Raw genomic sequence first — 19,832 nt, forward strand, 5'->3', positions numbered from 1 at the left:
ATTCCAACCCCCAGACACAGAGCAGAAATGACAGGCCTTTGTTTGACTTTTTTTTTTTAAGAATTATTTATTTCTCTGAAAGGCAGAATTACAGGGAGAGACAGGAATAGAGAAAGAGAGGTAGAGAAAGAGAGAATCTTCCAACTGCCAGTTTACTCCTCAAACATCCACAGTGGCTTGGAATTCATCCTGGTCTCCCACGTGGGTAGCAGGGGCCCAGGCACTTGGACCATCTTCTACTGTTTTCTGGGCCCATTAGCAGAGAGCTGGATCAGAAGTGGAGCAGCCAGGGCTCCAACTGGTGCTCATATGAGACTCTGGCATCCAGGCAGTGGCTTAACCCACTGTGCCACAACACCAGCCCCATTAACTTTCTTTTTATTTTTTATTTTTTGATTTTTTTTGACAGGCAGAGTGGACAGTGAGAGAGAGAGACAGAGAGAAAGGTCTTCCTTTTGCCGTTGGTTCACCCTCCAATGACCGCCGTGGCCGGCGCTCTGCGGCCGGCGCACCGCACTGATCCGATGGCAGGAGCCAGGTACTTCTCCTGGTCTCCCATGGGGTGCAGGGCCCAAGGACTTGGGCCATCCTCCACTGCACTCCCTGGCCACTGCAGAGGGCTGGCCTGGAAGAGGGGCAACCGGGACAGAATCCGGCGCCCCGACGGACTAGAACCTGGTGTGCCGGCGCTGCAAGGCGGAGGATTAGCCTAGTGAGCCGCGGCACCGGCCTCCATTAACTTTCTTAATTAAGAATTAGATTTAAGTTCCATCATTAAGAGAAAATAATCTTTAGCATCAGGAAATGAGAGAAAAACCAGGAGATCATATTCCTTTATTACATATAGGAAATATAAAAACAAATTAACAAAGCAATATATATATATTTTGCAAGTCCACAGGACTTCAGGAATTTTTTTTTTTTATGTGAAGTTAATCTTATGGCACTGTGGTTCAGGTGTTACATATTCAAGAACAGAAGAAACTGTATGTATAGTGGTCACACATGGGTACAGAAAATGAATTATCATGAAAAAGTGTAATTTGGTGAACCATCCCATACATTGTGTTAAACAGTGGGTAAATATAATGACCATATACTGTTAATAAAGACAAAGAGGAAAGCCATTTTGATGTTCGGGTTTAAATACTAACCACAAAAATATAACAAATTCTGTGTCGACAATTTTTGAAGTGTATCCAAGTGCACTGCAAACAAATGAGCTTTTTAGAATGCAAAGTCCGTAACCTCTTTACCCAAGCATATTTCTACTCTTAGGATTTCTTTCTCTCGTTTTGAAGTCTGTTCTTGTTTAGTTTGTTTAAAAGTTTCATCACGCTGGCCTCTGGGACTCTTAACTTGGAGCCTGTGGCTGAGACTTCACGCCAACCTATTGCCCTGGGACGTCGAGTCTCCGTGTGTTCAGAGGCAAATAGCTCAGCCTCCTTTCCGGGGCCACTCCTGTCCACGTTTTGTGGCAGTGCTTCCGTTTCAGTCGGTTTTCTTCCATGCCCTTTTCTTTCCTGCCAGTCAACAGCAGTCTCCGAAATCTCACAACACAGTTAAAGTGCTTTATACAAGGAAATGCTATCCACAGGTGGAGAGGGTCCCTTTCACACCCCCCAGACCAAAGTTCGCACACAACACGCCAGAGAAGGCTCTTTTTAAGAAACACCTTTTCTGATACTCGGGTTGGGGTTGCCCTAAAATCTCATGAATGCTTTTCAGTAGCGTCAGGTGGAAGCATCGGAGTTGAAGCTGGGAGGAGGCTTTGTTGGAGGTACTGCCCATGACAGATTATTGCTAAACAGCACGCTACTATTAAAATATCCTCAACAGTTAGGAATCTCAGAGCCGGTCCCATAGAAAACAGATGTCAGTGGAGGGTTTTTTCATTCCTTATTTTTATGAAACAAACCTGTATTTTAAACATGGACCCAGATGAGAGAGGTTAGGCCACCTCCAGGCCCATGCATTGCAACATCTCTATACATTTTGGCACTTTAAACAATTCCAGTTTTATTTTCGAGGTCTCCTTTCCCTTCGGTTTGTGTTGTGAACACAGGGACGTGCCATTTTGTGCTGGACGCCTTCATTGCTACTTGCACTCTCTTTTTAAAATATCCATCACTTTTCTTCCAAGCGACGGTTTCCAGTGCTGGACGAAACTTTTCATATTCACAACTAACTTGCCTGTTCTTACATCTTCGTGTCCGGCTACAAGATACTCCAAACCTAAAAGAGAACAAAATTAGGGCTATATAATATTATACTTGATTGAAGGGAGAGATGTGGCTTTAGCCATTTTATATAGAGCTGACATTTAAATAAGCATTTGCTATGTGCCACAGATTATCTCATTTAACACTGAAAATAACCCTGTGAGGTAGGCATTATTTTTCTTCTTGTTTTACATTGGAGGAAACTGAAGCTAAGCAGGGGAAGACACCTGTTCAGTGTCTGCGTGCAAGAAGCCACACCTTGACTCCAACAAGGTCTGTCTGGTTCTAGAACTTTGACTTTGGATGATGTAACCCTCTATGGCAAAGAAGTAAGAATTTTATGGACACTTAATACACCACTATAAATCAGTATTTCTTGGAAACTCACTATGTGTAAAAGAGTATCTTAAGGATTTTTTTAAAGGGATTTTTTTTTTTTGACAGGCAGAGTGGACAGTGAGAGAGAGAGACAGAGAGAAAGGTCTTCCTTTTGCCGTTGGTTCACCTCCCAATGGCCATGGCCGGCGCCCTACGGCTGGTGTACCGCACTGATCCAAAGCCAGGAGCCAGGTGCTTCTCCTGGTCTCCCATGGGGTGCAGGGCCCAAGTACTTGGGCCATCCTCCACTGCACTCCCTGGCCACTGCAGAGAGCTGGCCTGGAAGAGGGGCAACCGGGACAGAATCCGGCGCCCTGACCGGGACTAGAACCCGGTGTGCTGGCACCGCAGGCGGAGGATTAGCCTAGTGAGCTACAGCGGCGCTGGCTTAAAGGGATTTATTTTATTTATTTGAAAGGCAGACAGAGAGAGAGAGAGAATCTCCCATTTGCTAATTTACTCTACAAATGGCCACAACAGCCAGCACTGGGCCAGGCTGAAGCCAGGAGTCAGGAGCTTCTTCCAAGTCTCCCACATGTGTGCAGGGGCCCAAGGACTTGGGCCATCTTTTGCTGCTTTCCCAAGGTGCATTAGCAGGGAGATGGATCAGAAGTGGAGCAGTTGGGACTCGAACCGGTGCCCATATGGGATGCCGGCACTGCACACAGAGGCTTAACCTGCTATGCCACAGTGTTGGCCCCAGGAAGATTTTCTAAAAGTGAAACAGCCATTTAGGAAAACATACTGGAAGAGAGTTATAGATTTTACAGAATAACACATATTCCTTATATAAAGTAGATATGTTTTTGGAATACAGATGTCTGGCATATATTAAAAATAACTAAATAAATGATGAGACTTGACCAGATCAAGTGCTGACTTTGTAATTAGAAATTCTTTTCAGACTTCAAATAAAAAAATTTGGCTAACACACAACACACACACACACACACACAAGAACAATCTCATTGTTTATATATTAATAAAAGAAAATGTGATGATCTCCCTCAGCAAATGTTTGTAGTAATACTGACTTTGGCATTTAGAAACAATTTAAAAGATACCATAGGATAGAGCAAATAATTATTTTTTTTTGACAGGCAGAGTGGACAGTGAGAGAGAGAGACAGAGAGAAAGGTCTTCCTTTGCTGTTGGTTCACCCTCCAATGGCCGCCGCGGCCAGCATGCTGCGGCCGGCGTACTGTGCTGATCCGATGGCAGGAGCCAGGTACTTCTCCTGGTCTCCCATGGGGTGCAGGGCCCAAGCACTTGGGCCATCCTCCACTGCACTCCCTGGCCACAGCAGAGAGCTGGCCTGGAAGAGGGGCAACCGGGACAGAATCTGGCACCCCGACCGGGACTAGAACCCTTTGTGCCGGTGCCGCAAGGCGGAGGATTAGCCTAGTGAGCCGCGGCGCTGGCCTAATAATTATGTTTATAAAATAAAACTTTCTGTTATAAGATAAAGAGACATACACTTATAAAATCAAATTAAGTGAAAACACTAGATGTTAAAATTAAATTGAATGTCAATTTAAACTCATTACATATAAACTCATTATTTATATATATGTATAAATGTATATATTCATATAGTGCTAAGTAACACCACACATTATTTTCTTTTTTAAGAAGGAAGGGGTTGGGGAGACAGATCTCCCATCCTCTAGTTCACTACCCACAATGCCCAGGGCTGTACCAGGCCTAAGCTGGGACTGGGAGCACAATTCAAGTCTCCCACATGGGTGACAGGGATCCAACTACTTATGCCATCACCTGTCGCCTCCCAGGATCTACATTAGGAGACAGCTGAGAGCAGGAGCTGCAGCCAGGATTCAAACCTAAGCACTCCCATCTGGGATGCGGGAATCTTGAGTGATGGGCCAAAAGCCCACGCTACATTTTTATTTCCTGTCTCAAAAGGAAAAATAAAACTGCCAAGGGAGAGATAGGCATTCTCGCTCTAGTCTGAGGGCCAAGCTTACTTAGCGACATGGATGGGAGATTGTCCAGGTGCTATGTGCCTCCTGAGGTCATTCAACATGAAATACATAATATCTACAATGGATTCCAGCCAAAGTGTTTATCTTGAATTGAACTTTCTTTAGAGACTACAGTAGCTCTAGAAGATAGGAGAACAGACTAAATGACACCACAAGGAACCAATCAGAAAAATGTTGAAGGTTGGATCATCTGTAGGGCGCTTGGCCTGGTTTCTTCAACAGCAGTCATAAAAGAGGAACTGTGCTAGAGTTAAGAGAGACTCAAGGCACTTAGAAACCAGATACTGCATTGAATACCGGCCAGGACATACCAACTCTGAAGGACATTTTGAGATTAGCTGGGGAATATGAATATGGTGAGAGTATTAGATAAGATGAAGAAGGCCTATTAACCAAATAAAGCAGGTTACGGTATGAGGCATACTCTCTTTTGGTTAAAAAGCACTATACGTACTTGGAGAAAGGTTGGGAGGATCTGACATTAAAAGAGATGATCTTTGGGAGGTAGAAATGTGAATTGCCCCTAAGTTTCTGTAATGAATGTGTACTGTTTCAATAATAATAAAAGGATTATGTAGAAAGATTATTCAAAGAAACCAAGCATACACTTATAAATAACTATCTTGGTGTTTTCAAAATGAGAAAAAGGAAAATTGTGACAGGCTTCAAACCCTGAAGAACATAATGTAAAAATGAATTTTAAGGCACTTAAATTTTTAAAAAGAAAATCATAGTTTCTGCATGAAAAAGAATTCTAGTACTTAATCAACAGAATAGTTAAAATACAATAACTTGATATTATTTGTCCAATGACTAAAATAATCCTCATTTTAAAATATAATGAACAATTCTTAAGAAACTTAAGGGATAAATTTATTTTTTAATGATTTTACTGTGAAACTACAAATAGAGCAAATTTACAGAAATCTACCATTGATTTAAAGTATAAACATAGATCAAACTAATAAAAATTATAATAAGTCCATAAATTTAGCAGCATCAGAAAAAATACAGAACAATGTTATCTCTTATCTCTTTTGTGTGTGTTCTAAGATTTATTTATTTATTTGAAAGGCAGAGTGACAGAGGGAGAGACAGAGAGACACAGAAATCTTTCAAATGGCTGCAACTTCAGGAACTCCACCCAGGTCTCCCACATGGGAGGCAGGGATCCACGTGTTTGGACCATCATCTGCTGCCTTCCCAGGTGGATGAGCAGGAAGCCAGAGCAGAAGCAGAGCAGCTAGCACTTGAACCGGTGCTCCGGTGTGGGATGCCGCATTGCCAGTGGTGCCTTAAGCTCCTGCTGTCACAATGCAGGCCCTTGTTCTACATCTTTAACAACATCCACAATTTATTTTCCTATCTCTGCTTTCAATATCTACTTTACCACCTGTATGTGGGCACAAAGTCTATTTTATACTCAAAGGAAAAAAATGTGATATTCTAAAACAGATGACTCTTGAATGAGTGAATGTATGTATGAGTCAACAAGGGACGAATGCACAGGGATACCCAATTAGATTGTTCCTTTTCACAAGTTGCCAAGGCAGCAAACTGGTGTGTAAAGTTTCAGAATTTCTTATCAGCTTTCTTTGGCCTCAGCTATTGAACTTGTAAAAATGGAAAAACAAAGTAAAATGAAAGAGTGTCTGGTTTTGCTTTGGCAGGTTCCAGTCTTTTCTTCAAAGCAAGTAAACATGTTTTTCAAGAATTCTTTGAATAATTGCGCTTATGTTTTCAATTGTGATGGACTCTGATTCTTTGACTCTGGCAGAAACCTGATTCGGAAGTATAGCTCACTTCCTGGGGAGGCTGGCTCACACTGTCCAAGCCTTTGTTTTTAAAATCTTGTTAAAAAACTGGGCAGACTGTTTTCTTTTCTTGTGCCAAAATAGTAGAAACGTGCCTATAAGAGGAGTCTCTATGCACAGATCATTAGGAAATAGATGGAGAATGAATGATTCTTAGTTTCCTATACTCAGAACCCAAGATTCTTATTACTTCAATTTGTTCTTTGGAACTATGTTTATTTTTTTTAATGAGTGAAAGTGTCTTTTTTTTTTTCTGTTTCCTTATTGACATTTAAATGAATTTAAATAGAATAGTGAAGGGGTAGGATAGGGTATGAAAAATTGGTCAACAGAAAAAAAATCAAAAGTTTGTATCACTGAGGAGATTGCTATTTTCTCTCCGTCCCATCTTTCTCAGCTATCTGTTTTTCTCAAATTTGTTAATCAAAGGCCATAAGAGATTTCTTATTTAGATAACCGTGGTTTCTTGGACTTCGTTGGGGAGGGAGTTAGATCCAGAACATAAATTATGCACCTGTTTCAACAGGGCCACCAAGACACAGATGCTGACTACATAAACAAGGACAGAGACACAGAGGATTTGCAGGGGGTTATTTGTTTTACTATCTGAGTACTATGCTACCATTATCTGAGTACTAATGGTGGGTACGTAATACAACCGAAAAACCGCATCTCATCCTCAGATATCACGAGGGAGACGGAAATGCTTAGCTGGTGAGCCAGGTGGGAAGAATGTGCACCCTTGTAGAGCGTAGAGCCAAGGACCCCTGTGCTAATTCGCTTGTCTCCACCTCTTCTATAACACCGGAAGGTGCAAATCATCTTTCTCTCTGTTCCAAGTTTCTCTAAAATTCTATGTTTTGGGGGTTATTTCTCCTGTTTCTAATTTGAAACCAGGGTGATCATTTAATGAAAAACAAGATGATGAGAACTTGAGATTTGTTTTCTATCCAAGAAGAACAGATGCTTCTCAGGCAGTAGTAAAAAATGAATTCAACATTATTTGCACAGATGGAATTTTGTATTTGAACTTCCTTAGGGAGCAGGTTCTACGGTAACAGGACCTGACTTTCAGATAAAGTGTCAGTGGCCGATAAAGTCTCCAAAGTGCTCTCTGTGCAACTGGCACCTGGAACCAATCTGAGATGTCTGTGGTAGGACAGAGAGTATTATATAGCTGGATTTTTAAAATATCTGGCTTTCATAGAGCACACGGTGGAAGAAAAGTAATTTATTGATGTCAGCTCAGAAGTTCTGCTTGGATTTTCCCCAGAACTCAGATGGCAAAAACGGGAGATGCTCTTACTCAGGTTATCGAGATTGTGGTTTGGAGACCAGAAGGCAGCAGTGCAGCAGCAGAGACAAGGTCGACATTAAGATGGAAAAGGCTATGCTCACCAGGATTGAGGATGGGGCAGGTGCAGCCTCGGTTAGTCCACGATTCCGGATACAACGTTCGCTTTCCTCGTAAAATCTTCAGTTTGGTAGATTTTAAGACTTTTTTAATCTTCACATTGACCTCAGCATGAGAACCTTTATCGTGAGCTGATAAAATCTTTATTTTGAGCACTGTAACGACACAGTTCCACAGGTCAAGATGCATAGGATTGCACGTGACCTTCGTAGGTTTGAACAACTTAAATTTGCTTCAATTTATTCACTTAAAACTTCTGATGGACAATAATTATACATATGCAATATGCATTTTAGAGTACAGAGAAAAGGCAAATTGAAGATCATGAAAATGCAGAAATTGACTTTAAAGATGATTAGGCTCAGCCATGCTTCACTGACTACATCTCCTTCAGTGATATTAATTACTGCTCGTGTCTGGGGCAATTTCGGCTGTCACCTCCTCCCCTGTGACTGGGATACAGATCTGCCTTTTGCTTACTGAAAACACAATCTTCAGTACTTTTAGCTACCAAGTCCACATAGAAAGAAGGAACATAAGAAGTAGAAGTGTTACTCTGTCTTTTGAGATCTGAGTACACTATACTTTTATGGCTAAAAATATATAATGTTATGACAGCACAATGTTCCTACCAGTATATATTTTTAAAAATTCTCAAGAGATTAAATAATGTTATTGATTATTTTATATTCTTCTCCAGTGTAAAATGCAAGCTGACTGGGGTTGGGGAAGCTGGCCCTCTACTTGCTGGCTCCTGGGATCCAGTATTCTGTATGACTCTCAATTCTATTATGCTCATCTACCTAGGAAATGGGTATAATGGGGGACCAAGTAATGGAATAAGATGCAATGTTCTATATTTTTAAGAGGGTTCCTATTGGCTTATCTATGTGTTTTCTTTTTAAAAACATTTTTGTTTTGTTTATTTGAGAGGGAGAGAGAGAGAGAGAGAGAAAGAGAACACGCAAGGTGCCATCTTTTGGTTTCCTCCTCAAACAACGCACGATGGCCAGGACTGGCCCAGGCTGAAGCTGGGAGCTGGGAGCTGGGAATTCAATCCAGGTCTCCCCCATGAGTGGGAAGGACCCAATTACCTGAGCCATCACCTGCTGCCTCCTAGGGTGCTCATTAGCAGGAAGCAGGGATTGGAAGCAGAGCTGGGATTTGAACCCTGGTACTCTGATATGGGATATGGTCATGCCTAGAGGTGTCTTAACCACTCGGCCAAATCCCTGCCCCTGGCTTATCCATAGCTTGATGGAAGTTTGTGTGTAGCAAGAGAACTTTATCTTAGTTGATCCCATACTCTAAAAATACAGTTGTCAGGCAACTGTCTTTATGGAATCAACCCATGTTTAAACTTCCAAGGGATCTTAAGAGCTCATCTATTCTTGCTTTATGTATAAGGAAACAAATAGTAAGAATTAAGTGATCTGCTCAAGTTCGCATAACTGATTGGTTAGAGAGACAGCTTGGACTCGAAACCCAATGAGAAAAATGAATGAAGGGTGTATAGCAGAGTGCCTGGCCCGTTGCTAATGCTCAAGAAATGTTCACTCTTATTATTCCATTTGACTGTAAGCTCAAAGAGAGCAGGGATCTTGTCTGTTTACTACTGTTGCTGGGGAAATATTTGCTAAAGGAATTAACAAATAAATCCAGTGTTTTCTCCATTATGCCAGAGAATGGGGAGGAAGAAACCAGTTATTTCCAAGCCTGTGGATGTCATGCACTTAATAAGCCAACATATTTCATTGTGTCGTTGAATGTTCAAGTGCCCTTAAGTAGAAACTGAAAACAATTGTATTAAAAGACTGATGGGTCATCAATATAGTCAGAGAGCTACCAAATCTAGGTGACAGTGAGAACTGGTTCATGTTTTCACTAAACTAATTGACTTTGGACTAAAGTACACTGTTTTTTGTTTCCCTGGAAACTGCCTTTCTTTATTAGGCACTGTACATTTCAAATGTTCTCTTCTTTTATTCAGCCCAGTTAGGAAGTGAAGAGAGGAGAGTGTTCTTGTAATTTACTACAGATTTATGAGGTTTCTTACCATTTCCTCTTTTGATTTTTTTATGAGCTTAAATACCATGCTATCAGGAACCTAAACCCTTGGTTTCAGAAATCATGGCATTTTCTCTTCTTTGTAATGCATATTACAGACCCTGTAATTACAGAACAATAAAAGGTCCCAGACTGCAGTCAAGAATCCATTGGCAAGCTAAGGTATCTTAATCTATGTAAGGGTGACTGTAAAGCCATTGAGAATCTGAAGGTAGTAAGGCCTGCACCTACGGAAGTGCCGTCTGCCTTCGTGGACGTGATGTATTGTCCTGGCACTTGGGAGGCAGGGGAGTCCAGAGTTTACAGAGAGGCTGAGGAGAGACCAAGGCAGACAGCTCATCTCAGCGCCTCCCAAATACAGATCCTCTTCCTCCTCCCTGTCATTTCCCGAGCATCGCATCTGTGCGAGGACCGTGCCTGTGTCATCAGCTAGGCCTCCCATTTCCTTAAAAGCTTTAATAGCTTCTCAGAAACACTGCAAGACGTCAACTCACCATATGAGTATTTCATTCCGCAGAATGCCTTGGGGTTTCCTAACACCTGTTCCTTACATTCACATTTACCTACAGAAATTAAATAGAAAATGGTGTTAGCTATTTAGGAAGAAAGAAGAGAGCGATCAGCAGGTGCACCCAGGTAACGTACTCTAAAAGATTTCATAAATATTAAGAAACCATGAAAGTTACTCAAGAAAACTTGGTCTCTTTGTGAATTTAATTAGTTATCATCCAATACAGTATTGACCTAAGAGAAATAGAAAAGGTAGAAACAATGGGGTATTTCATTGCTTTTAACTGATCCTATGGTAAATACAGTGCATTTTTTTATATTTTATTTTTCCCAAAGAAACCTTTTATTTAATGAGTACAAATTTCCTAAGTACAACTTTAGGAATATAGTGATTCTTCCCTGCATACCTGCCCTCCCACCCCACCCCTTCCTCCCTCTCCCATTCCCAGTCCCATTCTCCATTAAGATTCATTTTTGATTAACTTTATACACAGAAGACCAACTTTATACTAAGTAAAGATTTCAACAATTTGCAACACACAGGTACACACAAAACTGGGAACAAGTTTTCCACTTAATTCTCATAATCAACTCACTGAGGACAGAGGTCCTGCATGGGAAGTAAGAGCGCAATGACTTCTGTTGTTGATTTAACAATTAATACGCACGTGTGACGTCAGTGATCACCTGAGGCTCTTGACATGCGCTGCCTAGGCTATGAAAGCCTTTTTTTTTTTTTAAGATTTATTTATCTTGAGAGAGTTACACAGAGAGGGGAGAGGCAGGCAGAGAGAGAGAGAGAGAGAAAGAGAGAGAGGTCTTCCACCCACTGGTTCACTCCCCAATTGGCCACAATGGCTGGAGCTGTGCCAATCCGAAGGCGGGAGGCAGGAGCTTCTTCTACGTCTCCCATGTGGGTGCAGGGGCCCAAGGACTTGGGCCATCTTCTGCTTTCCCAGGCCATAGCAGAGAACTGGATGGGAAGTGGAGCAGCCAGGTCTTGAACCGGAGCCCATATGGGATGCTGGCACTGAAGGCAATGGTTTTACCTGCTATGTCACAGCACTGGCTCGATATGAAAGCCTTTTGAGTCCACAATCTCTGTCAGTATTTAGACAGGGCCATAAGCAAAGTGGAAATTCTCTCCTCCCTTCGGGGAAAAGTACATCCTTCTTTGATGGCCCCATCTTTCCACAATGCAGTATTAATATCCCATGCTGAAGGAAGGAGGCAGCTGACTGGAGGTCCTATAGAGATGACAGCTGTCTTTTTACAATTAATGTTCATGACAACAAAAGCCAAATTAAAAAAGAAGACTGGATGAGCCACAGGAAGGTAATGCTATTGAACTGAAAAGCATGAACACCCGTGATGTGCAAGGCATCATATGCTATCTATTTCCGGATACACAGAGATGAGGAAGTTACAGTTCTTTGCATCCAGGCCTACAGTTCAGTAAGGGAAATAAAGCAGTTGTATAAAAAGTGGCAGGTGCTCCAAGAGAGATGCTGGAGGGCTGGATGGGAGGGTCGCAGAGGCTGGGGAAGCGGAGAACAGGCTTTGAAACGGTCTCTGAAGGATAAATAGGATATTTTCTCCCAGCAGTTGAAATTATGTATTTCAACTGTTACGTGTGAGAGATCTGTCAGGCCCTGTGAAGATTTCCAAAATACCTTGGGACCGAGTTCACATAGGGCATTCTCATGCTCATTTATGTAGGCTTCCTCACCAGATTGTGCTAACTCTTATACAACTTCACGTTCCCAGAGTGTAGAACAGGTGGGACGTTCTTACCGACGGAGCAATTCTCCACCATTCTCCCTACCCTCCTGCATTGCAGTTCACGGGCACTGAGTGGTAACAACAGCAGCTGACCCTGACTGGGGAGCACTTGCTGAATAGGCCAGGCAGTGTTTGAAGCATTTCACATTGATTTACTCATGGAAGATTCTAGCAGGTAGCAATTTGCCAGGAATGTAGGGAAAGAAGAGCGAGCTAAGAAAAGCATGAGAGAAAGGGGAGACTTGGTTCATAGATGAGGTCCTGCTTGTCTGGAGGTACGGATTGAGTTGAGAGTCGAAGACATGATGGAGGAACCTGACTGATATGCGGTTAGGGCCTGGATTCCATTGTTAGGTAAAGGGGAAATTTTCACAGCTCTCCGCTTAGAGAAGTTACATGACCTTATGTATGCGGGAAAGTTAATCAGGCACTACTGTATGAAAAGTGCCAGAACTGGGAGAAAGTGGTGGCAGGGACCAGCAGAAGCTCAGTGAGGTGGGTTATAACAGTAATAGCAGCAATTAATTTGAATACCAGCTGTAAGCCATAAACTAGATACGGGCCTTTACACAGATGAGCTTGTTTAGTATTTATAATAGCCCCATGAGGCTACTGTAACAAAAGGAACACATGAAGGCTCAGAGAGGTTACTTAGCTTGTCCAAGGCAGCACAGCGAACAGGCAGAACGCTTGGGTTTTCAGGCTGGGTCTGGGAGAACACGAAGCCCCTGACCTTCCTAGTGCACTGTTTCTGAGTCGGACAGAATGTAGGTCTGAACTACGGAGGGGTCTCACAAAGCAGGCACAGCAGGGGACGCCGCGGAGCTGGGTCTACAAATCCTGTCCGTGGATTGGACGAGGACGAAAGGAAAATAAGTGTGGAAACGAACCTCATGCAAACAGCGATTTCAGCCAAGGAGCAGAGAGGAATGTAGCGTCCCCGCAGAAGCAAGGACGTTAGGAGGAGGAGGTGTGTCATTTCAGGGTTTGCGGTAGCAATACCTTTTGTGACTTAATTATTGAAAGAACGCTTCCAGAAAGTAGAAACTATTGAAAGTGGCTTCCAGATAGGAGAAAGAGGGAAGAAACAGCACTCGGCATGAGCAAGGATCGGGAAAGCAGCGGACGTGGGGGTGGCAGGAACCGCCGCGACTCGCGGACTCGCCGCCCTGCAGGGGGCGTCACGTGCAGCGCAAGATTCAGATTGCAGATGGAGAACGCCTGGCCAGCCTCTCCAGGAGCGGGGAGAAGGCGGGAAGGGTGTCGCCCGTAGAAACACTCCTTTGAGCCCCCACAGACACAGGGAAAGAGGGGGCGTGGATCTGGTCAGACAGAAACACCAGAGGTCCAGAGCGAGGAGGGTCGGATGACTTAGAGCTGCTGACAGACCCCCAGGTGGACATGACAGCATGGCTTCTGGTGGGATCAGGTATGTGGAGACAGACATGGCAAACCTGGGATTGCTGGCGGTAGCTGGAGCATCTGTAGGAATCAGAATGCGATTTAGGAGCGGGAGATCAGTGGAGCTGAGGCATGAGAAAGAGAAATCGAAGGCGGCTGAAATCCGCTGTTGTGATTTGTCAGATAATATGTTTGCTTACAATATAAATTTTTCACTTGAAAGGCAGAGAGAGAGAGAGAGAGAGAGAGCAAGCGTGCGCGTGAGAGAGAGAGAATCTTCCATTCGCTGGCTCACTCCCCACATGCCTTGCAACAGCCAGAGCTGGGCCAGGCCAAAGTCAAGAGCCTGGAACTCGCTCGGGGTCTCCCACATGGGTGGTAAAGGAACCCAATACTTGGGCCTTCATCGCTGCCTCCCAGGGTGTGCACTGTCAGGAAGCTAGAAATGGAAGTGGAGCCGGGATTCAAATCCAGACACTCCGATATGGGATGCAAGTGTCCCAAGCAACGTCTTCACTCCTGTGCCAAAAGCTTGCACCTAAACATAGAGAGGATTACTCATTCAGGAAATGCAGTAACCTGTGTTATTAGCCGTGGCTTTTGATAATTCCACCAAACAGGGAGAGTATGGTGACTGCCGTGTTCCAAAAGCTAATGGAACACCAGTGGCATCAATGCAATGCTCTCTTTAATCTCTGCCAATAAGAGCCAATATAAGGCTAATATTTGAAGCTTTTTCTTTGGCCACTTTCCAAGACTCCACAAGCTTAGAGCCCGACCATTACCATTTGCTGGTCATGCTCCAACCCAGATGTATTCTCTTAAAGGAAATCTGGAAGGGGAGAAAAACCTGTTTAGTTAGATTAAGTTATTAGAACATTTGTGGAAATGAGCATGGTTTACAGCTTTGTGGTATTTGTGAAAGCCAGTTCTGTTCATCAGGAAGTGAAATTTTACATCTGATATTCTCTCCCTGTGGTAGAAATTAAGGGTATTTTGTTGGTATAGTTTATTATACTTTTAGTTGAAACCTGTTTTTAATTTATGATAGGCATGTAGACTTAAGAATGAATTTTAAGTGTGTAAGAAAGTGGTTATCACATTAAATTATTTTCAAAAATTTATCTGAGACATGAGAGACAAAGTGATGGAGGAGAGGGGGGAAGAGAGCAAGACAGAAAGAGAACACAAACCCCCATCTGCTAGTTCATTCCCTAAATGCTTGTAACAGCTGGGATTGGGCTAGGGTTCTCAGCCCCCAGCTGAGAACTCAAACTAGGTTTCCCACATGGGTGGCAGGAACCCAGTTATGACTTGAGCCATCGCCTGCTGCCTTCCAGGAAACTGGATTTGGGAGCCAGAGCCAGGTCTTGAACCCAGGTATTCGGGTGTGGGACATGAGTGTCTGAACTGCCAGGGTCTTTGTTGGAAAAGGGTGCCAAGCAGAATTATCCCATCTCAAACAGGAGTGTGACTGTTTAGCAGGAAACCAAAGTCTTCCTCCATCTGGAGCCTGCCCAGATGAACTGCAGACTCTCTGGGGGCAGCGGAGACCTGGCAGCTGTCGTGGACCTGAGTCTGCAGACCTTCTGGTGCCAGCATTTTGTGTGCCTGACTGGGACGCTGCCAGCTCCCTAATAACAGGCACATCAGCTTAGTGGTTCCCAAATCCCAATTATGACAGATTTGGTGCAGCAGACAAAGCTGGAGAGTTATAAAAAGTCACTGTATTAGAAAGATAGAAGGAAACCTTAAAAAGTGCCTGCTAAAGTTAAAATAATAAAATTCAGGTTACGTGGCAATAAGGCAAAAAATTAAATGGGAAAGATCTGTTTTCTTTTTTTCTCCAAGTGCTGGAAGGTATATAATGACCACTTCATGTCCCCTTATCTTTCCCACTTTCTTTCCTGTTGAGAGTTAAAACCATTAGGAAAATTATTGTTCGGTTATGTTCAGTGGAAAAAAAATCATGATACAGAATTGCAAATGTCAGTGTTTCTCAAATTTGGGTTCTTGACTCTTGAAGGATTCATAAGATGCCCATGAGATGGTTTTAAATTTGGGGTTTCTTTCTGATCTAAAATAAGGACCAAGGGATGGGCAGAATTCAGGTGGTGGATATGCAAACTTCCCTGTGTGCCTGAAAATTTCATAGCAAAACGTGAGGAAAAATTCCCTTGGATACTTTCAATCAGCAAAGCTTTAATTCACACCTTAACACATCCTTAGCTCCAAAGGTGTGGCAAACTTAGAAGACAAAACCGAGCTGGCCTATGTGAAAACCACATACGTGTCTCCGTGGATTAGAAATGTATGAATATGCAAAGGGGGAGGGACCTGAACTATTGGGTTAATTTTGGGGGGGGGGGGCTCTAGTTTCAAGTCAAGCAGCAGTGACCAGGAGTTCAGATCCTACGGGGTTAAGGGTACTAAAAAGGGACCACAAAGGCCCACTTTTTAAAGTCCCAGATTGGGTAAGGCTCTCCTTGCTTTATGAAAAGAGGCTGAGAAACCAACAAACAAAAAAACCCAAGATACTGTTCTTGTCGTGGGTTTGTACTTTCTAGCAAACTGCAAGCCTCGGTGAGTGGGCAGAGCTGGCGTCAGAGGGCGAGGCCAGGGCCGGGCTCCAGGCCTCCCGCTGAGAAGGGCCTGGGCGTGAGTTAATGCGGCGTGTTGCCACCCTTGTTGCCACCCTGGAATTCTTCATCACTTTTGAACAAGGTGCAAATTAATCTGCTACTCCTGTAAGTGCCCTCTTTGTTTTCAGAGACTAGATACGGTGCAATGAAATTCCAGTAGAAATCACCAGTAAAAGATAGTTTAAAAATCTCTGTATTTGGGCAATTATCCTATACAAATCAATGGGTTAAGATGAAATTCTCAATGGAAATTACAGAACATTTGAAACTGAATGATAGTGAAAATACTGTATATAAAACTTGGTAGGAGCCAGCTAAAAAGATCTTATAAAGAAATGTATCACTTTAAAAGTACTTGTTAAAAATTAGAAAGACTAAAAATGAATAAGCTTATCATTAGACTCACAACATTAGAAAAGGACTGAAAAAGCAAGTTCAAAGAAAATATAAGAATAAAGATATTAGTGAACTAAAGAACAATGAAATATATTCAATCAACAAAAGTTGTTCTTTGAAAAAGTAAATTAAAATCTGATTAAGGCAATTAAGAAAAAAAGACTGATTCAGGCAATAAGAGAAAGGCATAAATTAGGGAGAAAAATGAGAAATAATTATAGATTGAGTATAGGTTTAATAAATTATAAGTGTGTACCGATGTGTAACTTTATGCCAGAAAGATTTATAAAATTAAATAAAACTGACAATTTCCCAGAAAGCTTTAATTACCAATACCAGCTAAAGAATAAAACAAATATATTATTAACTATTGAGAATATGGAATAAGTAATTAACACTTTCTTCCCCTCACAGACACCATGTCTAAATGGCTTTATAGATAAGTTCTACCAAACATTCGAGTAACAGATGATTATATTTTTATATAAATTGTTATAAGAATGGAAAAAAAATATAGTGGGGGAGGGGGGTCTTATGACTGTCTCAGATATGTACAGTATACAAAATTATAGACCAACATCAATTATAAGCATAGGTACAAAAATCCTAAGCAAATAAAAGTCAAAAAACCCTAGAAGATTAAATTAAACATTGTATGAATCAAAATGCATTATTACCATTAGGGCTTATTTTAGAACTAATACCAGAAAAATCTTATTTTCAAATATCTCATTAGTAAATTATGGGAAAAAATGAGATTTTTCTTAAAAGCAGCAGAAAAAGTATTCAGCTAAATATAAAACTCATTAATAAAGTTAGAAGGGAATGTCTTTTACTTGATAAAAGCTATATGTCAAGAATCTATCAAATATGGTAAAATTTTCAAAATACTTCTGTCAAATTTGTAAGAATACTGTACTGGGATCTCTACCCAATGTGATAAGGCAAAGGACAGAAATGACGTTTGGCACCTGAAAACCAAGTGACAAAACTATCCTTATTCGCTATTGATCTGACGGATGGTCTACATTTAAAAAGCCGAGAAAATCTGTAAACTGTTGAAATTAGAAAACAAGTTGATCCAACTTGTTGCATACAAGATCAAAATACAGAAAGTAAATAGTATTCCTTTTTACCATTAATAATCCTTTAGAAAGTTCAAGTAAGTGAACTGCTGGTTCACTTCCCAAATGGCCACATTTTGGACTGGGCCGAAGCCAGGATCCAGGAGTTTCTTTAGGGTCTTCCACTTGGATCATCTTCTGCTGCTTTCCCAGACCATTAGCAGGGAGCTGGACCAAAATTAGAGCAGCCGGGACTCCAACTAGCACCCACATGGGTTGCCAGCACCGCAGGCGGAGGCTTAACCTGTTATGCCACAATTCTGGCCCCTACTTATTTTCACTTAAAAGGCATAGAAACAAAGAGACAGAATAGATGGAGAGAGAGATTCCATCCATTGGTTCGCTCCCCAAGTACCTGCAACAGCCAGGAGTCTGGAAATGAATCCAGTCTCCTATGTGGGTGGTAGGGATGCGGATAGCTGAGACATCATCTGCTGCCCCCCAGGAAGCTGGATTGGAAGTGGAGTAGCCAGGACCCACTTAGGGGATGTGGGCGGCCCATGTGGCAGCAGGACCCACTGCACCACAACTCCTGCCCCCTGCTTGATGCATATTGTTACACTAGGTCTGTAAGAATATTTTTGCTTTAAAGGGGTCTGTACATTTCCAAACCTGGAATATTTAGTTAGCTCTTACCTGTGTAAAACAGTAGGTTTTAGAGAGAGGGAAACCCTGAAGTATCAATAGTGGACTATGGAGATTTTGGGGTGATTTTTTGTTTTCACTGGGGTGTTTTGCATTTTCCGAGTTTGCTATACTAATTGCATGTATTACTCTAACATCATAAATTAAACAAACTTTTGTTAAAATGCCCCTCAGCTTATGGTTCAGTGTCATACTTAGGAAGTCATCACTTTATTAAGTTCAGAACTAAAGAGTTCCTTTCCCAAAAGCTGTTCCCTGGTTTGTCACTTGTCACTGTTACTCAAGACCAGACCTGCAAACAGGGGATTTCATCTGTTTCACCTGAGTGTCGAAGTGCTGAAAATCCTTGCTCATCCTCCCATTCCCAGGTTGGTTCGCTCTTATTGTGCGTGGAGTGGAAGTCAGGCATTTCATGATACCAGTCTACGTCTGTGTTGCTAATAAAAAGAAAACAAGGAAGAAATCAAATTTTCCTTAATGAAAACTAGGATAGAAATGAATTTTTTTTTACAGAGATTTAAACCTTATCGTTTACCTTCCCCTACAATTGCTTTCCAGAAATTAATAGTGTTTCAAGCAATTATTTTGAGAAAGGATAATTTACTTTGCAAAATGAACTAGACAATCTCTGGAATGCTGCAAGGGTAAATTACTTGATTCTGTAACTTGACAAAAATCCTTTAAAGAGATCTGCAAATATCCATGCCACACTAATGGCATACGAGATTTTCCAAATCACTACCAGATCTTCAAAAGAATCTGAAATACACGGAGATGAGCGCAAGAGCCATGCACATTCACCTGCTAATGCAGTCTCCCGTGAGAGGGTCACAGCTCCCGGCACAGTCACAGGGTCTGCAGCCATAGTCTCCGAAGCCCCAGTATCCCACCATGCACCTGTCACAATGTGGCCCTGCCACCCCAGGCTTGCACGGGCAGTCCCCATTGCTGGGGTCACAGAAGGTCACGGAGCTGAAAGGAAGGACAGCAGATCCAACCGGATGGCAGGAACACACTGCAACAGAGAGGACACACAGGATCCGTGAGCGACTCTGGATGTCTGTGCACTGATGAGGCTCAGCAATCCCGAAATGGTTTCCACACAACAGACTTCTAAACCTCCTCCACTAGCCAGCTGCATCTGCACTGAGAACGAAAGTTGACTAAATTAAAGGTAGGCAAGATATGACTGAAAAGTGTGTGTGAGGCATGGAAAGCCAAAACACTCTGGCAAAACAACAACAACAACAACAAAAACAAAAAAAAAAACAAAAAACAAAAACAAACCCTAAATGAAAGATCTCCGTGAGTGAGATCCCAATGGAAAGAACAGGTCATCAAAGAAGGAGGTACCTTTCTCTGAAGGGAGGAGAGAACTTCCACTTTGACCATGGCCTTGTCTAAATATGATCAGAGTCAGTGAACTCAGGGGGC

The 19,832-nt window shown here is 42.3% G+C and overlaps 1 protein-coding gene and 1 long non-coding RNA gene across 11 annotated transcripts in view; one reads left to right on the forward strand and one right to left on the reverse strand.

The window, feature by feature from the left end:
* Positions 1 to 805: 805 nt before the first annotated feature.
* Positions 806 to 19,832, reverse strand: part of NTN4 (netrin 4) — a 130,393-nt gene continuing 111,366 nt past the window's right edge. For all 6 annotated transcript variants that reach the window (XM_051845776.3, XM_089308791.1, XM_070052724.1 and 3 more), the window contains 5 exons: positions 19,200 to 19,413; positions 18,720 to 18,835; positions 10,393 to 10,461; positions 7,816 to 7,986; positions 806 to 2,235 (listed from right to left, as the gene is read on the reverse strand). In XM_051845776.3, the coding sequence (XP_051701736.2) occupies positions 2,099 to 2,235; positions 7,816 to 7,986; positions 10,393 to 10,461; positions 18,720 to 18,835; positions 19,200 to 19,413 (707 nt within the window). In that variant the 3' untranslated portion in view covers positions 806 to 2,098. The remainder of the gene's footprint in view (positions 2,236 to 7,815; positions 7,987 to 10,392; positions 10,462 to 18,719; positions 18,836 to 19,199; positions 19,414 to 19,832) is intronic.
* LOC149123585 (uncharacterized) overlaps positions 10,845 to 19,832 on the forward strand; it is a 161,864-nt gene continuing 152,876 nt past the window's right edge. For 4 of the 5 annotated variants that reach the window (XR_016216944.1, XR_016216943.1, XR_016216945.1 and 1 more), the window contains exon 1: positions 13,081 to 13,619. This is a non-coding gene — a long non-coding RNA (uncharacterized LOC149123585). Of the gene's footprint in view, positions 14,972 to 19,832 lie in introns of all 5 variants that reach the window. The other variant, XR_016216946.1, reaches the window with a different exon arrangement.

This window comes from Oryctolagus cuniculus, chromosome 11 (genome assembly GCF_051225735.1).
Source record: "Oryctolagus cuniculus isolate XC-2025 breed Fujian yellow rabbit chromosome 11, ASM5122573v1, whole genome shotgun sequence".
NCBI lineage: Eukaryota > Metazoa > Chordata > Mammalia > Lagomorpha > Leporidae > Oryctolagus > Oryctolagus cuniculus.